General features: G+C 37.9%; 1 protein-coding gene across 1 annotated transcript; it reads left to right on the top strand.

Annotated features, from left to right (window-relative positions):
* The first annotated feature begins 13,118 nt into the window (after positions 1 to 13,118).
* Positions 13,119 to 19,821, top strand: btg1 (B-cell translocation gene 1, anti-proliferative). Its single transcript, XM_028817430.2, has 2 exons — positions 13,119 to 13,581; positions 19,144 to 19,821. The coding sequence occupies exons 1-2, from the start codon at positions 13,437 to 13,439 to the stop codon at positions 19,515 to 19,517; spliced, it is 519 nt and encodes a 172-aa protein (XP_028673263.1). The 5' UTR covers positions 13,119 to 13,436; the 3' UTR covers positions 19,518 to 19,821.
* The last annotated feature ends 1,505 nt before the right edge of the window (positions 19,822 to 21,326 follow it).

The raw sequence follows: 21,326 nt of genomic DNA, 5'->3' as shown, positions 1-21,326 counted from the left end.
AGAAAGACACCAGCAACCAACCAGACCAGGATGCCCGTTCAGCCACATATGGATGCCCGTTCAGCTTTCAATATGGCTTCCCGGTTGGGAAGGGAATTAACCTTGATCCCCATCGAGATTCTAGTCCATCCACTCTGACACTTCCCATTGCCATTAAAAGACTACATCATCATTTGTTAGTTCAACAATTAATTCATGGACAGAGATTGTTGGTTTATATTTATGTTAATCAGTTTCTACTCTGTTTTCTGTGTGTTTTAACAAATCTGTATTTTTATATATACTGTACTAATTCTGTGTTTAGTAATTAGTATAATCTATACTTGCATTTTACTTGAGAATCTGCACTTAGTGAAGAGCACTCTACAAAACCAAGTGGTATTGTATTGTATCATTATAAGGTACTTTTCAAGGCTCACAAGATTGCAGTACAGTGTGATATGCAAAAATTAGAACAGTGCAATAGAAAAAAAGTCAAGAAATGTCACAGGTAGACAACAGGAGGACTTTGGAAGAGTTCCTGGAAAAGTTTATAAATATTTTCTCAGCATAGTACAATTTAAAAATCACAAATAAGGAATTATTTTTAGTGAGGCCTACAGCTCATTCCTATAAGACTGGCAGCTTCTCATTGAACCAAGAACACTGCTAATTTGTCCCAAAGTCATCTGTCACTACCCTTGACATAGCTGAAGCTGAAGCCAAAACATTTATGACCTTTGAAACATATTGCTATTGTTAAACTATTCTGTTCTGCCTGATTTCTGGATTGCTGGATGTCTTATTTCAATGGTGTCACTACAGTAAGTGAGGTTACAGCAGCAGATAAACTAGAATCCCATTCGGCACTGTTTCCTACCTTATACTAAACCAGGATAATCTCCACATCCATTTAACACAGTAATAGAAAAAGTAGGCTTAAAAATGAATGGATTGAATGTTGTAAAAAAGTTAAAATGCTGACACTAACTCACCATTCACAACTCCTACTGTGGGTACTTTTGCTCTGTATTCTGATTTGACTTGTAAAGAAATTTCCAAGCTCTACCTAGTCACTATCCAGATATTACCATTATCTTTAATGTAATTATGTTGTATTTTTTATATTCCTTATGTAGATTCATGTCTTTTAATCTGCATCATGCTGTAATCGTATTTACTTGCTACAGTATTGCATAACCTTGCAACTTTATTAAACCTACTGGAGCAAGGTGACCTGCTAACTAACATATTGGATTATGACCCAGTCCTGACTCTTGACACACTTTGTTATCTTGAGAAAATCACTTCACTTACCATCAATCAAACTATACAAATAAGTAAACAATTCTAAAAGAGCATGTAAAGTATTTTGGGTAAATACATCAAGAAAAGAGGAGGTACAGTGATTAGTTAGTGTCTATAGAGATTTAACATATTTTTAAATATTTGTGTGAGTTTATCTGAACATACTGTACATCAAAAACATGTATACTTTAGTTACTATCAATTCTAAATTGAACTTGTTTGAGTATATGCATTGGTATCCTATCCACGGTTGTTACTTATTTTGCTCCCGGTGCTGCAAGGATTAAACGAGCCTGAGAATGTCTGGACCGTTAACATGGTAGCATGCAAAATTTACTGACTGATTCTAAGGTTTTAAATATAAGAAAATCTGCTTCTGAACGTAGCATCAAAGTTTTGTACAAAGCTTGTAAGAGAATTAGGTGTACTGGCTTGGAAGGTTAATCACTAACTTTGGGTCCTAGATGCAGCACACAAGCCATAATTATTACAATACAATACAATACAGTTTATTTTTGTATAGCCCAAAATCACACAGGAAGTGCCGCAATGGGCTTTAACAGGCCCTGCCTCTTGACAGCCCCCCAGCCTTGACTCTCTAAGAAAAGGAAAAACTCCCAAAAAAAACCTTGTAGGGAAAAAATGGAAGAAACCTTGGGAAAGGCAGTTCAAAGAGAGACCCCTTTCCAGGTAGGTTGGGCATGCAGTGGTTGTCAAAAGAAGGGGGTCAATACAATACAATGCAGTTCACAGAACAGAACAATTCCTCAATATAGTAAGAAATAAAAAATATAAATTTTAGAAGTACAGAGCAGAATTTAACAGTAGATGATATATCCCATGATAAGATTTGGATTTGTGTAGAGTCCTGGAGACCTCATCCTTCAAGCTGCCTCCCCCATTTGGCCATTCCACGGCTGAAATAGTGCTGGGCCAGCCAATCCGATGAAAGGACCCCTCTTTCCCACGATTCCTGCGATCCTCCATCTGGGATGACTTTTCCTTAGGCAGGCAAAACAACTTGGTAGGTGGGCCATGGCACCAAGTGCCACATTTGAGTACCGAGAAGAAAAACAGAATAAGTGAGGGTTAGTATACAATTATAACTGTCAAGTTACTTATGTTTAAGTGCTAATGACTAACAACAGAGATGCAGTCTGTACAGTTAATCAGCAGCTCTAGTCAGGATATGCTAAACTGAAGTAGTGAGTCTTCAGCCGGGATTTAAAAGCTGAGACCGAAGGGGCATCTCTTATAGTAGCAGGCAGACCATTCCACAGTTTGGGGGCCCTGTAACTAAAAGCTCGACCTCCCACTGTTATTTTATTAATCCTTGGAATCATAAGCAGACCGGCATCTTGAGATCTTAATGTGCGCTCAGATTTGTAAGTCATGATAAGTTCAGACAAGTAAGCCGGACCTCGACCATTTAATGCTTTATATGTTAAAAGAAGGATTTTGAAATCTGCCCTAAACTTAACCGGGAGCCAGTGTAAGGATTTAAGAACTGGAGTTATGTGTTCGTATTTTCTTGTTCTTGTAATAATTCTCGCAGCCGCATTTTGGATTAACTGGAGGCTGTATAAAGAACAGTTTGAACATCCAGTGAACACCGCATTGCAGTAGTCAATCCTACGAGAGAATTAAATGCATGAATTAGTTTCTCAGAATCCTGTTTATTTAAAAAGCGCCTTAATTTCCTAACATTTTTAAGATGGAAGAAACATGTTTTGGACAACTTTGTAATATGCGCTTTAAACGACTTGCTAGAGTCAAAGATAACTCCTAGATTGCGGGCTGATTCAGTAAAATTGACTGGGATTCCCACTGAGTTAAATGATGACAAATTATTGTTGTGATCAGCATCATTCCCTCCAACAATTAACATCTCTGTTTTATCTGTATTTAAAGACAAGTAGTTCTTATTCATCCACTCCTTTAATTCACTAACACAACTAATTAAAGACAGCATTGGAGAAACTTCATCTGATTTAAATGAAAGGTATAACTGGGTGTCATCTGCATACGAGTGAAAATTAACATTATGTTTCCTAATGAGAGATCCCAGTGGAAGCATGTAAAGTGAAAACAGTAAAGGTCCCAGTACTGAGCCCTGCGGGACACCATATTGAACTTCTGTGTATAATGATGGAGTACTGTCAGCACATTTCTGTACATATTGGAATCGATTTGATAAGTAAGAACTAAACCAAGCGAGCACGGTGCCTGTAAGCCCAACATCATTTTCTAGCCTGTGCAGTAAAATAGAATGGTCGATGGTGTCCAACAACATAATTACAGTGGAGTTTCCTTCATCAGAGGATATCAGAATGTCATTTACAACCCGTGTTAGTGCCGTTTCTGTACTATGACCAGTGCGAAAACCAGACTGGAATTTCTCAAATAAATTGTAATGCGTAAGGTGTGTTTGAAGCTGACTGGCGACTACTTTTTCTAGTATTTTAGAGAGAAACGGTAAATTTGAAATAGGCCTATAATTATTTAGTATATGTGGGTCAAGGTCTGACTTTTTAAGTAATGGTTTAATGACTGACACTTTTAGTGTATCAGGTACTGTGCCATGCAATAATGAACTATTGATAATGTTTAGGATAGGCGCTGCAAGAACATCCATTGCACTTTTTACTAGTTTTGTTGGCACTGGATCTAGGGAACAAGTAGTGGGCTTCATTTTAGAAATTAAACTTAATACTTCCTGCTCAGTTACAGGATTAAAATTACTAAGTTGCTGAGTGCAATGTGAGACAGGGTTTGCTAAGCTAGTATTTGGTTTGTATTGTGATGCAGAGATCTGGGATCTTATATTTTTAATTTTCTCATTGAAGAAGTTCATAAAGTCTGTACTGCTAATGTCTGTTGGTATTTTGCACTGTTGATCTGAATTTCCATTTGTTAATTTAGCCACTGTTCTAAACAGTACCCGAAGATTTTTATTATTGTTATCTATTAATGTAGAATAGTATTCTGACCGAGCTTTAAAGCGGGCTTTTTTATATTTATTAACACTCTCTGTCCATGCAATTTGAAAGACATGTAGCTTTGTTGTTCTCCATCTGCGCTCCAGTTTTCGACACTCTAATTTAAGAGCTCGAGTGTTTTCATTAAACCAGGGAGAGTTTCTATGTGCTTTGACCACTTTTGTTTTAAGGGGAGCCACTGTGTCCAGAGCATCTCTCAAGGTCACATTATAATGTGATGTTAGCTGATCTAAATTGTTTTCCGTGTTTACATTTGATGTTAACTGATCTAAATGGTTTTCCACAATTACACTCGACTTACTCAAAATATCTATTAATTTTGAAGCAGAATTACAATCTAGATGTCGCACTGTCTTTGTTTTAATCTGGGAGTTTGCTGGCAGGGGCAGGACTAAATCAAATATAATTAAGTAATGATCGGAAATAACTTCATTTAATGGAGTAATAATTAAATTTTGAATTTCAACTTTGTAAGTTATAATTAAATCTAATGTGTGGTTATGATTATGAGTTGGACCTCTGACATTCTGACAAAATCCTACTGAATTTAACAAATAAGTAAAACATTTGCTAAAAGTGTCAGTTTCCACATCAATGTGTACATTAAAATCTCCCATCAGTACTACGTGATCATAATTTATAGCCAAATCAGATAGAAGGTTGCTAAATTCAGACATGAACAATGAATATGGCCCTGGTGGTCTATAGACTAGCACTATAATTGTGTTGGAATCTGTTTTAATATTTAAAATGAATGCCTCAAAGGATGTAAAGTTGCCTAAATTTTTAGAAGTGATTTGCATTTTGTTACAATGAATTATTCCAAGGCCCCCTCCTCGACCTGAATCTCTAGACTTATGAAGGAACGAGTAGCCATCTGGTGACGCCTCAGCTAGGGGGACAGTGTCACATTTACTAAGCCAGGTTTCGGTGAGAAGACACAAATCAGATTTTGTACTTAATATAATATCATTTACCAAAACAGCTTTACTGCCAAGAGAGCGAATGTTCAATAAGCAGCATTTAAAACTGTATGCTTCTTTCTGAATTGGTGATATACTTTTTGTTTTAATTTTTAGTAAATTTCTATTACAGATGCCCCTGGTGGAGGGTCTGGTTTTATCCCTTGGTCTAATTATACACCTTATTTTTTGGTTATCAATTAATTTAAGGTTTGTATCAACACTAAATTTACTGGATGCCCCAAGACAAGGATTATGGGTAACAGCTTCAGGAAAGTAACAGGTGGGATAAACAACAGCCTGTGATTTAAGATCACATGACTGCGGCCTGGATGGTGCTCTAATCAGTCAACCAGGCAGTTTTGCTGCCATATTTTGGGATAATACATAAGATCCCCTCCAGTTAGGATGAAGACCATCTCTTCTGAAAAATCCAGGCCTTTCCCAAAAATCATCCCAATTGTTCACAAACACTATGCTTTTGTTTGCACACCAGGTTTCTAGCCAGCAGTGAAGGGAATGCAATCTGCTATAAATCACATCCCCTCTATATAATCTTGGTAAGGGGCCAGATACAACTAAATTCCGACATTTTCTTTTAGCTTTGATGCAAAGTGAGATGAAGTTCCTCTTTAATACCTCAGATTGCTGTGAATAAATATCATTAGTGCCGACATGCAGCAATAAGGTAGATACTTCATTGTCGGCGACACGGTCCAATGCGGCCTCTATGCCAGAAATCTTGGCCCCTGCGAGGCACTTAACATGAACTGCTGGTTTAATATAGTTTGGAATTCTAACATTCCGCACTATGGAATCGCCAATTATGAGCACTTTCTTATTCTCAGTTTCCACAGGCGCGCTGCGGAGTGCTGAGAATCTGTTCTGGGTCCGAATTGGTGACCTGGGTGCCGGGGGACTACATTTTGGATTCTTAGACCCCCCGTCTTACTGTTACCCACTCGCCCTGTGGCTGAATTGGTGCTGCTGACTTTGGCCGTGCACTGACTACAGTGGGGCCAGGAGAGACTGTAGCCTAATCAGAAGTAGCCGAATTGTCTAAACAAACCGAGTCGATCCAATTTTCGGTTTGCCTAATCGCTATCAGATTCCTAACGCGGTCCTCCAATTCGCGTATTTTCCCGACCAACTCTAAATTAACTAAACACTTTTGGCAGGTGAAGCTGTCTACAATGTCGGCCGGAAAACCTGAACTGTACATGCTGCAGGACATACAACATATAAATGTGCCCTCAACGGGCAGAGAGCAGATAGAACTTACATTTAGTATTGATGTCATCTTCTCCGTTTTCTGTAGTTTACTTAAGTGCTTTCTGCTTCAGAGATCGTCGGCTTCAAGTTTCTCACTGCCGGTTATTTCTTCTGGTCAGCTGCCGGCTTTACTTCCGATGAACTTGCTCGGGTGTTTGCGAAGGGTTACGTGCCTGTGGGAGACGCCGCTGCTCTGTGCTTCTGTTCGCTGCTACGCTTGTGCTTCCGCCTGTGTGAGAGAGAGAGAGAGAAATGAGATCAATTATTAATTGTCACACACGTGCGCATGGGAGATTCACAGAAGATTCCACCTGGCTCTCTTCACGTCACTTCCGGGACCGAGCCAATGGAAGGAGACCTTGCCAGCTCTGGCCCCTGTGATGTCACGTCCGGTCTCAAACCAATGGCTGAAGAACATGAGCCCGATCCTTATGATCTCATTTCCTGTCTCCCCCTTTAAAAGCCTGCACCTTTTCCCTATTCCCTCAGTCTTGTTTTGGACTCGGTTGTGTGCACATCAGTGCTGTATACTTTAAAGAAGCAACTTTGCAGCCAGGAAACAAATTATACGGGTGGCTTCCCCAAACCTTTATATGACTCTGTCTCAACTTTGTGACATAATACATTAACTAACTTGTTCACAAACAGATTTGGTGTACTGTATTTAAACAAACACAATCAACAAATAACACATATGTACAAAATTTAGATTGCAGTTATTCCTAATGAGCACTGCTTTACAATAGTTTATATTTACCCCGTATAGAATAGTCTTCCCTGTATCTGAGACCAATTGCTTAGTGAAAATTTAACAAACCAAACTAATTAAACTATTAACAGGAATTTATTGAAAAGAAATGAAATAATATTGTGAACCATATATAATTTCCAAGTGTTTGAATTGGAATCAAATTACTGGTGATGGCTTAGTTGGCGTATTGCTCCTCCTCACTTTTCGTTATTAAGCTGCCACTACTGGCTTGTCTTGTACCCAAGGCTTATAGTGATCTGGCACGCTGTACCAGCACTTCACATTTTCTCCTTTGTGAACTACAGCATAGCGGCCCATTGAGGTCTGACCTCCAAGGAGACAACCCAGTTCCCTGGAATACTGCATGCATTTTACCACCAAAGGGCGCAAAGTTCTTTAAAGAATATGTGTATAAGTAAGCTCGAAAATTTAATCTGACTTGAATTTGTAAGTATTTTATACCTCATCGTGAGGAATAAGAAGAAGTCAACAGAATATGGAGTACTACATGTGCCCAAGGAGACAACTTGCTAAGCATGTCTTCTCTGAGCCTCGTGGAACTTCACTGCATATTCATTGTACTTGCATAAAGCACTTAAAGCACCCACTTCTTTGTAAGATTCTTTCTCTTCCTTCTTGCCGCTCAGCAGAAAAGAAAACATCAGTGCCTAAGAATCGTCCACTTGCTACAGAATTATTAGCAACAAATATGGACAAATAAAAAAAGCACATTTTTTCTACAATGTGGCCAAATTTCAATAAAATCAAAGCAGTTTTGAGACTGTGGAGTATTTGGTTTTTCCAAAATAACTTACAAGTTAGCTCATGCAAACCCCACATTTTTCCTTCATTGATAAGAGTCTTCATTTAAGTAATTTTCTAAGTTTGGTTCCCTGTATACAATAGTACTAGGTTGTTGTAGTGTTGGGCATTATGTATATAATAGTAAGTCCTAATTTCTGCTTATCTAAATCAATGCAGCATTAAGCCTTGTTCTAACATTGGCAATTTCTACCTCATGTTACTCATCTGCTACCATCTGGATCTTTCTTTTTAATATGGAGAGTTTAGATTATAGCTCATCGGTAGTGTGGAATTTAACACGAGTTTGATGAGAAAAGAAAGCAATAGTGAAGTCTCAAATAAATACTTTTACCATCTCCCAGATCAAATTAGATTTATCAACTGAACTTTGGTTAAATGGAAGAAATTCAGCTAATTTATAGGCAAGCTGCTCAAAAAACAAAACTTAGAAAATGCTTGTTTTCAAAAGAGGAGAGTTAACAGCTCCAGTGATGTGTGTGGGAATGGGAGTAGAATTGCTGTGACAGCAATAAAAAACACTTGTGGTCAGAAATAGGAGACAATGAGAAAGATGTATTTAAAACTATTTGGATGTGAGATGTTGTACTTTGATTTCTAACTGTTTAAATGCCATCAAGCGTTTTTTTTCTTTGCAATTGTTGTTCTAGATTAAAAGGGGTGACCTGTCTGGTGCCCCAGTACTTTGTAGATGTGGCGAGTGTCCTTCCAATCATCCTCAAGCTTCAAAATTGTGGATGTGAATCCCAGGCTGGGAGACTATGTGTCTACTCAGGATTTCCTACTACGTGCAGGTTTATTGGCAGCTTTAAATTTGCCCAGAGTGAGTGAGTGTGTGTATACATAGATGTGTCCTTCTGAGGCACTGGAACTCTTTCCAAGGTTATTTTCTGCTTCAGTTCTATCAGCACAGCATAGACTTCATCACCTTCATTCTTGAATTGGATTAATTGATGGATTTATGGATTGGTGGAGTTACTCTCATTACATAAAGGATATGATCCATTTACTAAACAACTCTGCTTGTGTGAAACTTTTGATTTTGTTTTTCAAAACAGCAGGAAAAAATAAATTATGCATATTTTGATATAAAAAAGTGTATTCGTTTATTTTTGTCCAGCATGTTGAAATACTTTTAAAGCCTCAACTGGAATATCGGAGAAGTGGTGGGTCTGAGACTAGGGATCTGCAATGGCAATTGGAAGGTTGCCGGTTCGAATCCTGTAAAATGTCAATAGGGACTCTGCTCTGTTGGGCCCTTGAGCAAGGTCCTTAACTTGCAATTACTAAGCGCTTTGAGTAGTGAGAAAAGTGCTATATATAAATGCAAAGAATTATTATTATTCCATACTGTATGACACCTCCCAACAATATGATTTTCTAAAAGATGCTTCAAAAAAATTCAAACAGATTCTGGTCACAATAAAATAATCTATCCATTTATACATACATACATACATACATACATACATACATACATACATACATACATACATACATACATACATTCATTATTTAACCTGGACTCTTTTTCAACAACATTACATACAAGACAGGATCTCGCCTTAGACAGTGTGTCTGTCCATCACAGAGTATCTTATTAGGCAATAGTTTCCAGTTGTATGTTTTGCATATATATGCACTATGAAAGCCAGCCCGACCACAGATAGACAGACACCGTTCTTAAGTTCACCACACACAATTTATTTACAATATTTACAATGTTCACCACAGAGCACACGGTGCTCCAGCACCAAACACCACTTTCTCTGGCCTCTCACTGGTCCTCTTCGGGCCGCCTCCTCTTCACTGCTCTCCACTCTCTGCTTCCTCCCGACACCAGCTCCCTGACTGTTGGAAGGCGGCCCCTTTTATACTTCCTCGGATATGCTCCAGGTGCCCCTTGATGAACTTCCGCTGGCACTTCCTCGTGTGGCGGAAGTGCCGCATGAGCACCCGGAAGCACTCCGGGTGACCCTGGAATTCCTTCTGCCAGCACTTCCTGGTGTGGCGGAAGTGTTGGCTTCCAGGGCTCTAGGATCCAGTAAACACCCCATGGCGGTCGCCACGGGCCCCTATAGGGTTGAGCTTCCCAGCTCGGTTCCTGTGACCCCCGTAGTAACCAGGGCGGCTGTCCTCTCGTGGCCAGGGGAAGGTATAATCCTTCTCCCGGTCCTTCCAGCCGGCCGTGACAGCGCTTATTTAGCAAATATTTTTATGTAATAGAAGACTATTGAATACTATTTCATTAAATTATTTCCTAAACTTCAAATACTATGTAGGCATGTAATATAGGTAGGTAGTGAAAGATATTAAAGTTGCTCAATATAAGAGAATCAAATATCAAATAATCAGTTAACTAAAGGTAAAGAAAAACCTGTTCATCTTGTTTATAACCCTTGTCAGTGTAAACGTATCTACCACTCAGCCTCTCAATCCTTACTCAGAAAAACAAAGGTGCAGCTTCTCCAGGTGTTCCTTATCTTTAAACACCTTTAGGGCTGGTATGGTGCTTTTTACTGCACCATATGCCCTTTCCATATTGACTATGACTCAGATAAGAGTAACCTAGTTATCTCTGTACCTTCCCTATTTTTGAAATGTCAATGCTGTATTTTGTATTATTGTTTAAATCATATTTTTAATTAAAACACTACTTTCAAATGTTTATTATTATTATTACTTGTGTTTGCTTTTAGATAGTTAGTAATTGCAAATGCAAAGTTTACACAAACAAAGACCTGCCCAGAAGCTGAACCCTGTTTAATTTGGTTTATTTCAGTTGAATTTATTGGCAAAATACAATATTATAAAAAGTATTTGTTGCTAGCTCTGATGATGCTCAAACATCACACACTCAGTGACAATATAATACATGATTCAACACAAAATTGTACAAGATAAAGATTAATAAACAATACATGCATAAATACATATTAAAATTAAATATCATGTATAAGAATACATGTAGTCATGCACCATACAGAATCAACTCAACATAAGTCACTAAGTTACAGACATACAGAACTTAGAATGAGTAGTGCAGACTGAAAGTAGTGCTGATGCTTGCATAATTGAGTGTTGATCATAGATCAGCCAGATGTGTATGTCAGAGTTAATACCTTAATGGGCCAGGGATAAAACTGCATTCACATACACTGGTACAACTTTGAATGCTACTGTGCAACTGCTTCCTAGATTACAGGGGAGAAACAGTTTGCTTCATAGGTCTGTGGGATTGGTGATAATGGAAGGGGAATTATTTAGATATATCTTCAGTGATAAACAGAGCTGTTTTAACCAGCAGATAGATACAAAGCCTTGTGGTCTGCCAACATGCAGTTGCCATACCAGAATGTGAAGGAGCTAGTCAGTACACTGTTCAATATGTATAAGCAAGTAAGGATGTTTGTAGGTGACAAATTTACTTTCCACAGACTCCTCAAAAAGCAAAGACACTTTTTAGCCTTCTTGAAATGCTGCTTTGCTGATGTTGAGGGGCATCTTGTTTCTGTTTCACCATTCAGTAAAGAGTTAACCACATCCCTGTGATATTATTGGTAATCAGGGCACTTCTATTGTGTCATCAGGAAGCTTGCTGGTAGACTTTGTGTGATAGCTGGCAACACAAGTCTGAGAAAATAGGAGGAAGAACCTTGAGCTGAGCATACAACCATTTTGTGCTCCTAAGTTAATAATAAGAGTGCTTGTTGTGTGTTCGCTAAACCTGGCAGTTAAGGTCTGCCAGTCAGGATGTCTTATATTCATTAACATAGTGTTGTTTTTAGAATAAGAGCTCTGTGCTTTGTGACTAGCTTCAGGGGAGAAGGTGTTAAATACCGAGCTAAAATCAATAAACAAAAGACTGCTCCTATGTGCCACCCTATGAGTAAATTTACATTATGTAAATCTTATGCAGAGACTTCTGTTTTTATTTAGATTGTACTTATCCAAGAGAACATTATGGCGAGGCACCTTACAAGGCACACACAAATACAAATGACAGCTCTTATTGTTGGGAATAGCATGTGTTACACAGCTTCTGCATTAGATTCTAATGATAAGTAGCAGTATTAGTATATTGTGTATTGTAAATTCATCCATCCATTATCACACTCACCTAATCCAGTTCAGGCTAGTGGAAACCATCTCTCCCTGCAGCCCTCTCTCACAACAGGATTTAAAATTAATTACTATATATGTTACCAATTTTCAACAGCATTCGTTTTAATTGCTTTTATAGTAGAAAATAACTTAGATTATCCCTTTGTGTTTTATTTCACCGATCACCTAAAGCTTATTACACGTATTATGGAATGATCCTCTGAAATCTCAAATGAACTATTAATAAATCGGATAGTTCCAATCAAGTACATCGAGACGGAAAATATTAAAAACGACATTAAAAAAATTACTAAGAGCTAACTAAGGTGATATATTTATGCATATTTCTCTGTTAAACGCTTTAGATGTACAACACACAGTTGTCAACATATCCATCTTTTAACCATTTCGTCGAGTTCAGTGTCCCAGGATGCTGCAGCTGACCATGCTGGCCATAATATCATTGGGTAGCGGAAGGAGAGCCCCTTATCACAAAGTATTGCGAAGCACGCATGCAAAATGTTATTTAAAACGGTTATTTGTCTTAACGATGTACAATTCAAGCTGTATTAACGATATACAGCTTTTGTGACTGAAGCTGGATAGCGTGTTACAGTCAAATAGCATTATTTAACACAACTGCACTGCAATCATTTTGCCCGCAATGAAGAGCGCTGCTTTTTTAATAGAATAACTTCAGCCTGTTTTTGTCATTAATGGGTTAAAATTTTCTGCAGCCCTCCCCCCAGCCCGACGCTTAAAAGTCAAACTAGTTTGTTTATTTACAGACTGCGTGACGTAACGGCTACGCCCCCTTCGCTTCGCTACCAACCATAGAAGCGAAAAGGTTTGTTGCTGCCGTGGTTTGTTTGTGACATCACGAGCGACGTCGATATAAAAACGCGGGTTCCTGGCGTGTCGCGTTTACTCTGGCGGTGTAGACGGCAGTGGGGCGCTGAAGAAGTGGTGATGTGGCTTTCTAGTTCATTATTTACAAACAAAGGCGACAGGCACAAAACTGTCCTGACTTGTAACACGCACATAATCTTCCAATTAAGCATAACAAAAAGCACCTTCTTAATTTTGTGCGAATGAAAAAGAACAACTGATTTCAGGACAAGCGGTGAGCGCCTGGAAGATCGAGGTCTCGCCAAAAACACCCATTAAAATAACACTAGAAAGTAAAAGAAAAAAAGAAACGACTATCTTATTCTGTTCACATTTTCGCCCGGATTCTCAATGCATACGCTTTGCACAAGAGCCAGTATGAAGCCAGAAATCGCAGCGGCAGTGGGATTTCTTTCGAGGTTTCTGAGGACAAAGGGGTTCGTTAACGATCGGCAGTTACAAACATTCAGCCAGTCTCTTCAGGATCTGCTGGCAGGTAAGCTGTGCATCGTTGATTAGGCTTTAAAACACACACACACACACGAAGGATGGAACTTCCAAGGTTTTTCTTTCTTTTGAGGAAACGTTTTGTAGGATACGACTTCATCTTGCCTTTAGTGGTGGCTGGAATAGAACTGTAAGCGGAGCGCACCGCGCCAGCAGACGGAAACAACACGGTGTACTGTAAAACAAGAACTGGTGCAGTGGGTGCCCGGTTTCCGCGACATTGCAGCCGGGGCAGTAAGCTTCTGAGGTAATAATGTTTTGTACGATAATTTTTATTCCTCTTGTTTACAGATATTTTGGCCATGTTCAGGTGAGAAGTAATGAGATCGTAAAAGCTGTTTGACTCCCACAACATCGTGAGATTTTCGTGTGTGACTTTATTTTCTATTTAATTTATATGTATGTATTTATTCGTCTTAATCGAACACCTGTTCGTTTTCGGTTGTGAATGAGTTCGGTCGTGCGTGCTGCGCTTGCCCCGCGCTCTCCCTCACCTCGTGCTTGCTATTCAGAACAAAAGATTTAGGCCGATTTTTTATATTAAGTTTACCCAAGTAGACCTGGTTCTCTCTGTATGTTTTTTTATATATTTATGCGCAAACGTATTTATTTGCGCCAGATATATGGTAGTTTGAAGTATGGTTGTAAACAAGTTAAGTAAACACAACGCAGTTCCGATGTAAGTACTGTAGAATGGGGGAAGGGGTCGGCAGAAACTTTTACATTTCATTCTGTGCCTGGCGATCTCTACCCACGTTTGTGTGGAACAGTATTTTGTGAACGACATTAGCTTCCGTTCATTGAGCAGTTAGGACTTCAGTTTTTAAGAAGTTTGATATAAAAATATTTTATTTTTTTCCACCATGCCAAAAAAAAAAACACTTCCTGCCACAACGACTCCTTTGTTGGCACCTTTGTTTATTGTAGCGTCCCCTGTTGATTTTGAGAATGAGTAGTTAATGTCTCTTCTGTAGTCTTCAGAGGTCCGCGTCGGGCCAATCATGGTTAAACAGCAAAATCATAGCGCTTTGGGGCAGCAGGGTTAATATTTTGATGGTTTGTGAAAGATGTTATGCAATGCCACAAAATCGCGGTGTGTTAGACATGGTGGTTGGAGATTTGTAATCTAGTTGGTCAGCGTCAGTCAGTATTTGGGTGTTGAGGGATTGGGGGCATGGACATCCTGTAGTGTATGTATTAATGGTTTTCTTTAGTCCAGTCTCGGCCTTTGTTAGTGTCTTTCTCCTTTACACGACTTATCACAATTGCGGTAGTGTCGAAATGACGGTTGGTTCCCATTATACAAGAACCTAGAAATTATAATGTGTGACTAAACAAACTGCGGCTCTCAATTTATATCGAGTCCGACAGTGTTACATTTATTATTAAAATTAGTTTTCTTCTAGCACACAGTTTGTGCATCCAACGTCGTGTGCTCAATGCAGGCTTAGAAGCTTCCTTGAACTAGTAGTGGTTCAGTGGGTTCTGGAGATGCCTTTGCACTTAATATATCCAGTAGAAGTAATTTTTTGTTCCTTTTGAGAGCACTTTTAATATAAGCCATTTGGGTTCCAATATTTGTATTCTGAGACCAGTTTGGTCTTCCAGTTTTGTATTTTTCCCCAAATTTATTTGCATTTTACTGTGAGTGGGATCAAAGGAACCTTAATAATAGGCTAATGTAAAATCCATTTCATAAATGGACTGTGGAAGTCACAACCAATAAGTTCATATCATCTTCCGATTCTTAGCCTATATTGATGACGCTCTACTGAAACCCAAATTTCTACATTTTTACAAGTTTGTGCATTTATTATGTGTTACAAGTGTACTGCCATAGGCTAGGCCACAGATAGGCTTACATTATCTTGTGACAGTAAAATGTGTAGGTGTTGAGAAAAGCTCCTGTAATCCTGAAGAGAAAAGTGGGTTTAAAGTCTGGGTTTAATACTGTTTCTTTGTAATTGGTTTGAATCTTCAATACAAGTTACTGCTCGAAGGAAAGCACTGAGGCTGGATATGTTGTAGATTCTAGCTTGTAATGTGCATTATGTAAACAGATTATAAGTGGTGTTAATGGGTTGGCTAAATGTAACACAACATTATAAAAAAACAAAAAAAGTGCTCGTTAAAGTGGAGTAACCACAATTAATGGAATAACACTGATATTTTGCTCATTGTACTAAGTACCTGGTGTTATTTTTGGTCAAGCTAAGTATTTCAAACATAATTTATACAGTGCAACCAAATTTTTATTGTGTGGTAACTGTTCAGCAAAAATTTGTACAAAAATTAACTAAAGTAGGTAAACTGGTTGGAACATGATTTTAATTACTTAAGCATAGCATAAAAGTGGTTATACTTTATAAGTCAGTTGACTGGTTTCCAGACTACCCCATGCATTGGGACATATATACTAGGTGGTATAAGAAAGAGTGCAAAACTATTTAAAAATAAAAAAATCCTTAGGCCAGCATCACAGTTCACATTATTCTAGCATAAAAGCAAGTCTTTGATTTCTTGAAGTTTGGAACTGACATTTCTGTTACAAGACCAAAGGTTTTTGAACGTCATGGAAATTATACAGCTGTTTTTGTATAAGAGAATCATGGCTATCCATCATCCCAGACTAAGAAATTAAAGGTTGCACCTTACCCTCCTGCTCATCCTTTCCTCTTTTACTTGTGGTGTGTTTGGTTTAGGTCATGGTTCCAGATTGTCCCTTGAGTGTCATTTTATTTTGGACTAGACTCATTTTTGCTAATTCATATTATAAACAAAGGTGTATTTAACTGGTTAAAGTTTAACCAGTTGGTGTATTGTGTGAATTTTGTCCATGCTATATTATGAATGACTTACATAATTTAATGTCTTTAAGAATGCCTTCTGTACCTAGTCAAATAAATTATACACTGCAGGAAGGGATCCACCCCTTCCCTAAACTCACCGTCTCTTTCTAGGTACTTTGTGTTCTGCACATAGACTTGTTCTAGAGCAGCAAAAGATTAGCTAGTTGCTTATAAGCAGCTGTGTTGTGACAGATGGGTCTTTTAGCAGACTTGTTTATTGAATGTCTCATTGTCTCTACTTGTAATTTAATATGTGTAGTTTAAATATGCAAATGTATAGCACACATACTGACAAAGGCCTGAGAAGTGTGTTGATGGCTGTTTTTATGCATTTTCTGATTAGCCACAAATGTTTCTTAGTAATTTTTTTTGTAAAAACTTGTGAAGGCTCACAGACCCTCCTGATTCAGTAGTGTACATTTTTTTGTGGCAAGATAGCCAGTAAAGACATTGAAGTCTATGTGCAACTTGCTTTATTTTTTCAAATTAAACTTAAATCATCTCTTAATAACCCTGCATTAAACACTTCAAACAAAATAGCAAACACACTAAACGTTTGTCATTTTCCTGCATTATTTAGTCTTTTAATTTAACAGCATTGTGTGTTTCCCTTACAGTATTGTACCGTATAATGCATAAGGAACAAGTTTCAACATTTCTTTCTTAATTTGTCATTTGAAGTTGCAATCTTACTCAAAATAGGTTTTACAATATATGCCTGTTTCTTTAAGTGCAAGATAACATAACCTTGCTTATGGGTCATCCCCTTCCAGTAATAGTTCTTTTATGCAATGGTGTTTTAACCCACAGTTACATACCATTTTATCTTGTTAAATCTAGTATGGTGTGGGACTAGTGAAATTGTAGTAGATTATTATTCTAATGAAATGGTGGCCCTGTATTTTGGGATTTCATCTTATTGAAAGAGAATTTCTTCCACATTAGAACATCTGAGAGGAAAACCTACTGCTTTAATTGACTCTGAATTGGTCTGGTGAGGATGTGTACATAATTTATACCCTGTGATAGACCGCACACAAAGATGTCTTGTCCAGGCTTGTTTTCTACTTTGTGCACACTTCTGGATAAGTAGGTCATTATTCTCCATGGTCCAAAATTTGATTAGTTAGAAAATGGATAGAACAGTCTGTGGAAAGTTTGCCCAATATTGTTGCAGACTTGTCTTTATATGGACCAATTGCTTCTCATCACCTCACAATATATGCAAGGTTTATTATTCACTCTGAATTGACCCTGTTTGAGTTGATGTTTGTGAGTAAATGCTTTAGAAGTTGGTGTGTAGGCTTTCATTTAACAGTCGTTGGTGCAGTTCCCTTGTGCTCATCCATGTTTTAGTTGCTAAACATGTCACACTTGGTTTATACTTTTTTACATATCTGCATATGTTTTTAAAATGTATCACAGCTTACTCCCTCATTCTAGTTGTATATGTTGGGTTGACATGTATTGGTGAGTGTGTAAGCATGTGTAGATTAGTGTCCTGTGCAGGGCTGATTCCTGGTTGCTGTTGCTGTGGTAGTCATCTGGCACTCCGTAATAGAAAAAGCCAGTTTGAAATATTAATGGTTAGCAATTTGCTTTGTGCAACTCATTTATCCTATTGCACTTTAGAAAAATATCAAGTGTTTCTCTAAGTAGATTGTTTACTTGGTATAATGGCAGTCTCCCAAATGCATTTTGGATGTCTTTTTTATTTATTTATTATTTTTTTTTGTTTAGGCTAGCTTATTGTGTAATCTCTTTCATTTACGAGTTCTAATTCCAATGCTAGCAACATATTTTATATCTTGAGGCACACCTGACTATACTTGCTGCTTTTTAGCCTCCTGTGTGGCTCATCTCCTTCCTCACCAGTCCAATGTTACAAATTCCTGGAGCTACTGTAAACTGTCCTATACATGTCTAATACTGGATGATACTCTTACTTTATCACTTTATAGGCAGTCATTTCCTTTATAGGTATTTTTGAGATTTTTATTTATGTATCATTGTTCAGTATAAATAAAAAATTTGTAAATTGCCTTGGCAGTATCTATAAATTCCTCATATCTTGTACTTGTTTGTCAGTTATATTCCAGATAAGGTCACACTGCTATTTTATGGAAGATTTTAAATGTATACCATTCGGACATTTGGAGTGTGTTAAGTACACATAATAATCAACTAGCTACTCAGGAAACTATTTTAATTTTGTCCTTTTGAACATTCATTTTCTAAATGCACTCCTTTAAATATTAGGAAAAAGGCTGAATTTTGACAATTCCGTAATCTATTGTAAATGTGTCTAAAAGTGAGAAGGTATAAAACTATTGGAATGTAAAGGTTTAACACTTTTTAAATGTGTTTAAACAATCCTATTTTATGAGGCTTTGCTGAGAATCTGATTGGTCTAAAATGATTATATTAGGCTGTTTGAAGTATGCACATGTCTCTAAAGTGGCTTAGTAGGAACCTGTGTTGATCTACATGCATCACTAACTAAGGCTTTGACACAGTGACCTTGAGTTGGATTTGATGATAAATGAGTGGGTTGGAATCCTTTTTTTTTTTAATGTGATACTTGTACTGTATTTTTAATAATGGCAAATTTCATTAATCCCTTTTATCTAAAACTATTTCTCTGCATTAAATTTCTATTTTGCTAAAATTTTAAACTTTTTTTTTTTCCATTTCATTTTCAGAGCAGTACAAGCACCACTGGTTTCCAGAGAAGCCATGTAAAGGTTCAGGATATCGATGCATCCGGATCAACCACAAAATGGACCCACTTGTTGGCCAAGCAGCTCAAAGAATTGGACTGAGCATCGAACAGCTTTACCGGTTGCTGCCCAGTGAGCTCACTCTGTGGGTGGACCCTTTTGAAGTGTCTTACCGCATTGGAGAGGATGGGTCCATCTGTGTGCTGTATGAGTCCCAGCCAGGAGTGGCAAATCCACAAAATGCTGCTAGTAATGCCTTGCAAATGATGGACAGCCGGATCAGTTGCAAAGAGGAGCTGATGATGGGAAGAACCAGCCCTTCCAAATCCTACAGCATGATGACTGTTTCCAGTTAAAGTCATCACTTATTGTTGCGGATCATCTAGGGGATGGAGAATTTTTAGATTTTACACCTCTTTTCATTTTACTAAATGGAAGTTTCCTTTTAGTAGGGGGTGGAGGGGAAAGGGTTGGAATATAGAATTCGAAGTTACAGGCAAATGTGAAGAATCTTACCCTGATGTTGGGACAAGTAACTTTCACTTAATTGCCACACTTGGAAGTAATTCTGGGCAGCCTTTATATGTAGAATTTGCACTTTTGTCTTACTGTAATAAGAAAATATTTCTTCAGGATGTTTTGGTTACTGGAGTTTTTTTTAAAAGCGGGTTTTCACATTTGGAAGTACTTTTGTCCGTATCTTTGGTGGTTTTAAAATGATTGTGATTTTCTGATACATATTTCCATACTATGGAGAGAATCTTGGACCATAATTTGTGTGAATACAATCTTGCAAGTCTTCATGTCTGCTGTGTTACAAGATTCAGATCCACCATTGGTTTCTGGCAGTGAGTAATGTCCATGTATACTGAGCCTGTTTCCACAGAATCTTACTACATCCCCCCCCACCTGCCTTTCTGTTGACATAAGGGATCTATAATGGTTTACTATACCAAGGCATAGTAGATTGTAATGAAAGTAAGGAATGTTCAGCTCAGACTAATTTTTTGTTTACAACTAAAACAGTTTGTAGTGTACAATTAGATATTGGGGGGGAAAGTGGGTGTAGCCTAGGTATTTACATATTTTAGTGCCTGTGTGCAGGCTTTATTCTTGCCGTGCCAAATGGTTAAAGTTGGGAGGGGGTGAGTAATTAAAGGAAAGTTAACCTACTTCATTATGATGGCGTAGCTGACTTTAGTTTTATCCAGCTTACAGTGCTTATGCAGGCATTTTAATGACGGGGGAGGCAGCACGAATGCACTCCAGAACGGCTCTGTGTGCACCTAATAGCTGAATGCACTTGTAATCCAGGATAATGTAGGAAACATTTCCTGATGCCTTTTTCTGTGCTCCATGATTAGTCCTCTTCACCTGAGTATACTGCCTTTTGGAAAGGGAGGCAAGATCTTCAGTTTCATGTTTCTGCCATTGTGATTTTTGGAAGAATTCTTTCCCTTGCTTTAGAATTGCAGAAAGCTTCATTGTTGTTTGGTGCAGAGCAAAATCACTGAATGTGGGTGTAGTCTGAATTTCAACATGTGGATTTTAATTTGGTATTGAAATTTGTTTTCCGTTCTTTAGGGACTAGGGCAGCTAAAATTATGTTTGTAAAGCTGAATAAAGTGATTGTTAGCCAGTCAGAATGCACTGAACTTTGATGGTGGGGGGACATATTTAGTCTCAGGATTTAAGTGGCAGCTTCTGTGGCAACAGGTTAGATTTTCTTTTCTTTTTATGTTTTGGTACTTAAGTTGTGGCACATGCCATGAGCATCTGGAATGTAGTCCTGTTACACGTGTGCTGCTCCTCCTGTATCTCCGTTCCACCCAGGACCAAGGATGACATAGAATTCTAAATCCTTGTTTATTTTTATATTGTGGCAAAGTTGCAAGTTACACAGCACACTGCTTTTTAGATAAACAGTCTTTGATTGGGTGGGGGATTTTGCTCAGGATTTTAATAAATTTTGTTAAACGCCAACATACTTTTAACTTTGGTAAAGTTCATACATGTGTGTTCTGCACACTTGAGTTTGCCACAATACAAAAAATGTTTTAAATTCTATTTAAATGTCTATGAATTTTTGGATTAGGTTTGAAACTGGATTTTTTTTTTTTTTTGTACAAAAATAAAGTATTTAAAGTTGGTAGCATCTTGTATGT

The sequence above is a fragment of the Erpetoichthys calabaricus genome, chromosome 1, assembly GCF_900747795.2.
Source record: "Erpetoichthys calabaricus chromosome 1, fErpCal1.3, whole genome shotgun sequence".
Classification (NCBI taxonomy): domain Eukaryota; kingdom Metazoa; phylum Chordata; class Cladistia; order Polypteriformes; family Polypteridae; genus Erpetoichthys; species Erpetoichthys calabaricus.
Note: the sequence above shows the minus strand (reverse complement) of the source record. Positions and strands in the feature narration are given on the sequence as shown.

Excerpts from the sequence above, each read along its gene's own strand:
- btg1 (XM_028817430.2), top strand. The coding sequence starts at position 13,437 with ATGCATACGCTTTGCACAAGAGCCAGTATGAAGCCAGAAATCGCAGCG. Across the intron at positions 13,582-19,143 it reads TCTTCAGGATCTGCTGGCAG|AGCAGTACAAGCACCACTGG; the intron begins GTAAGCTGTGCA and ends TTTCATTTTCAG.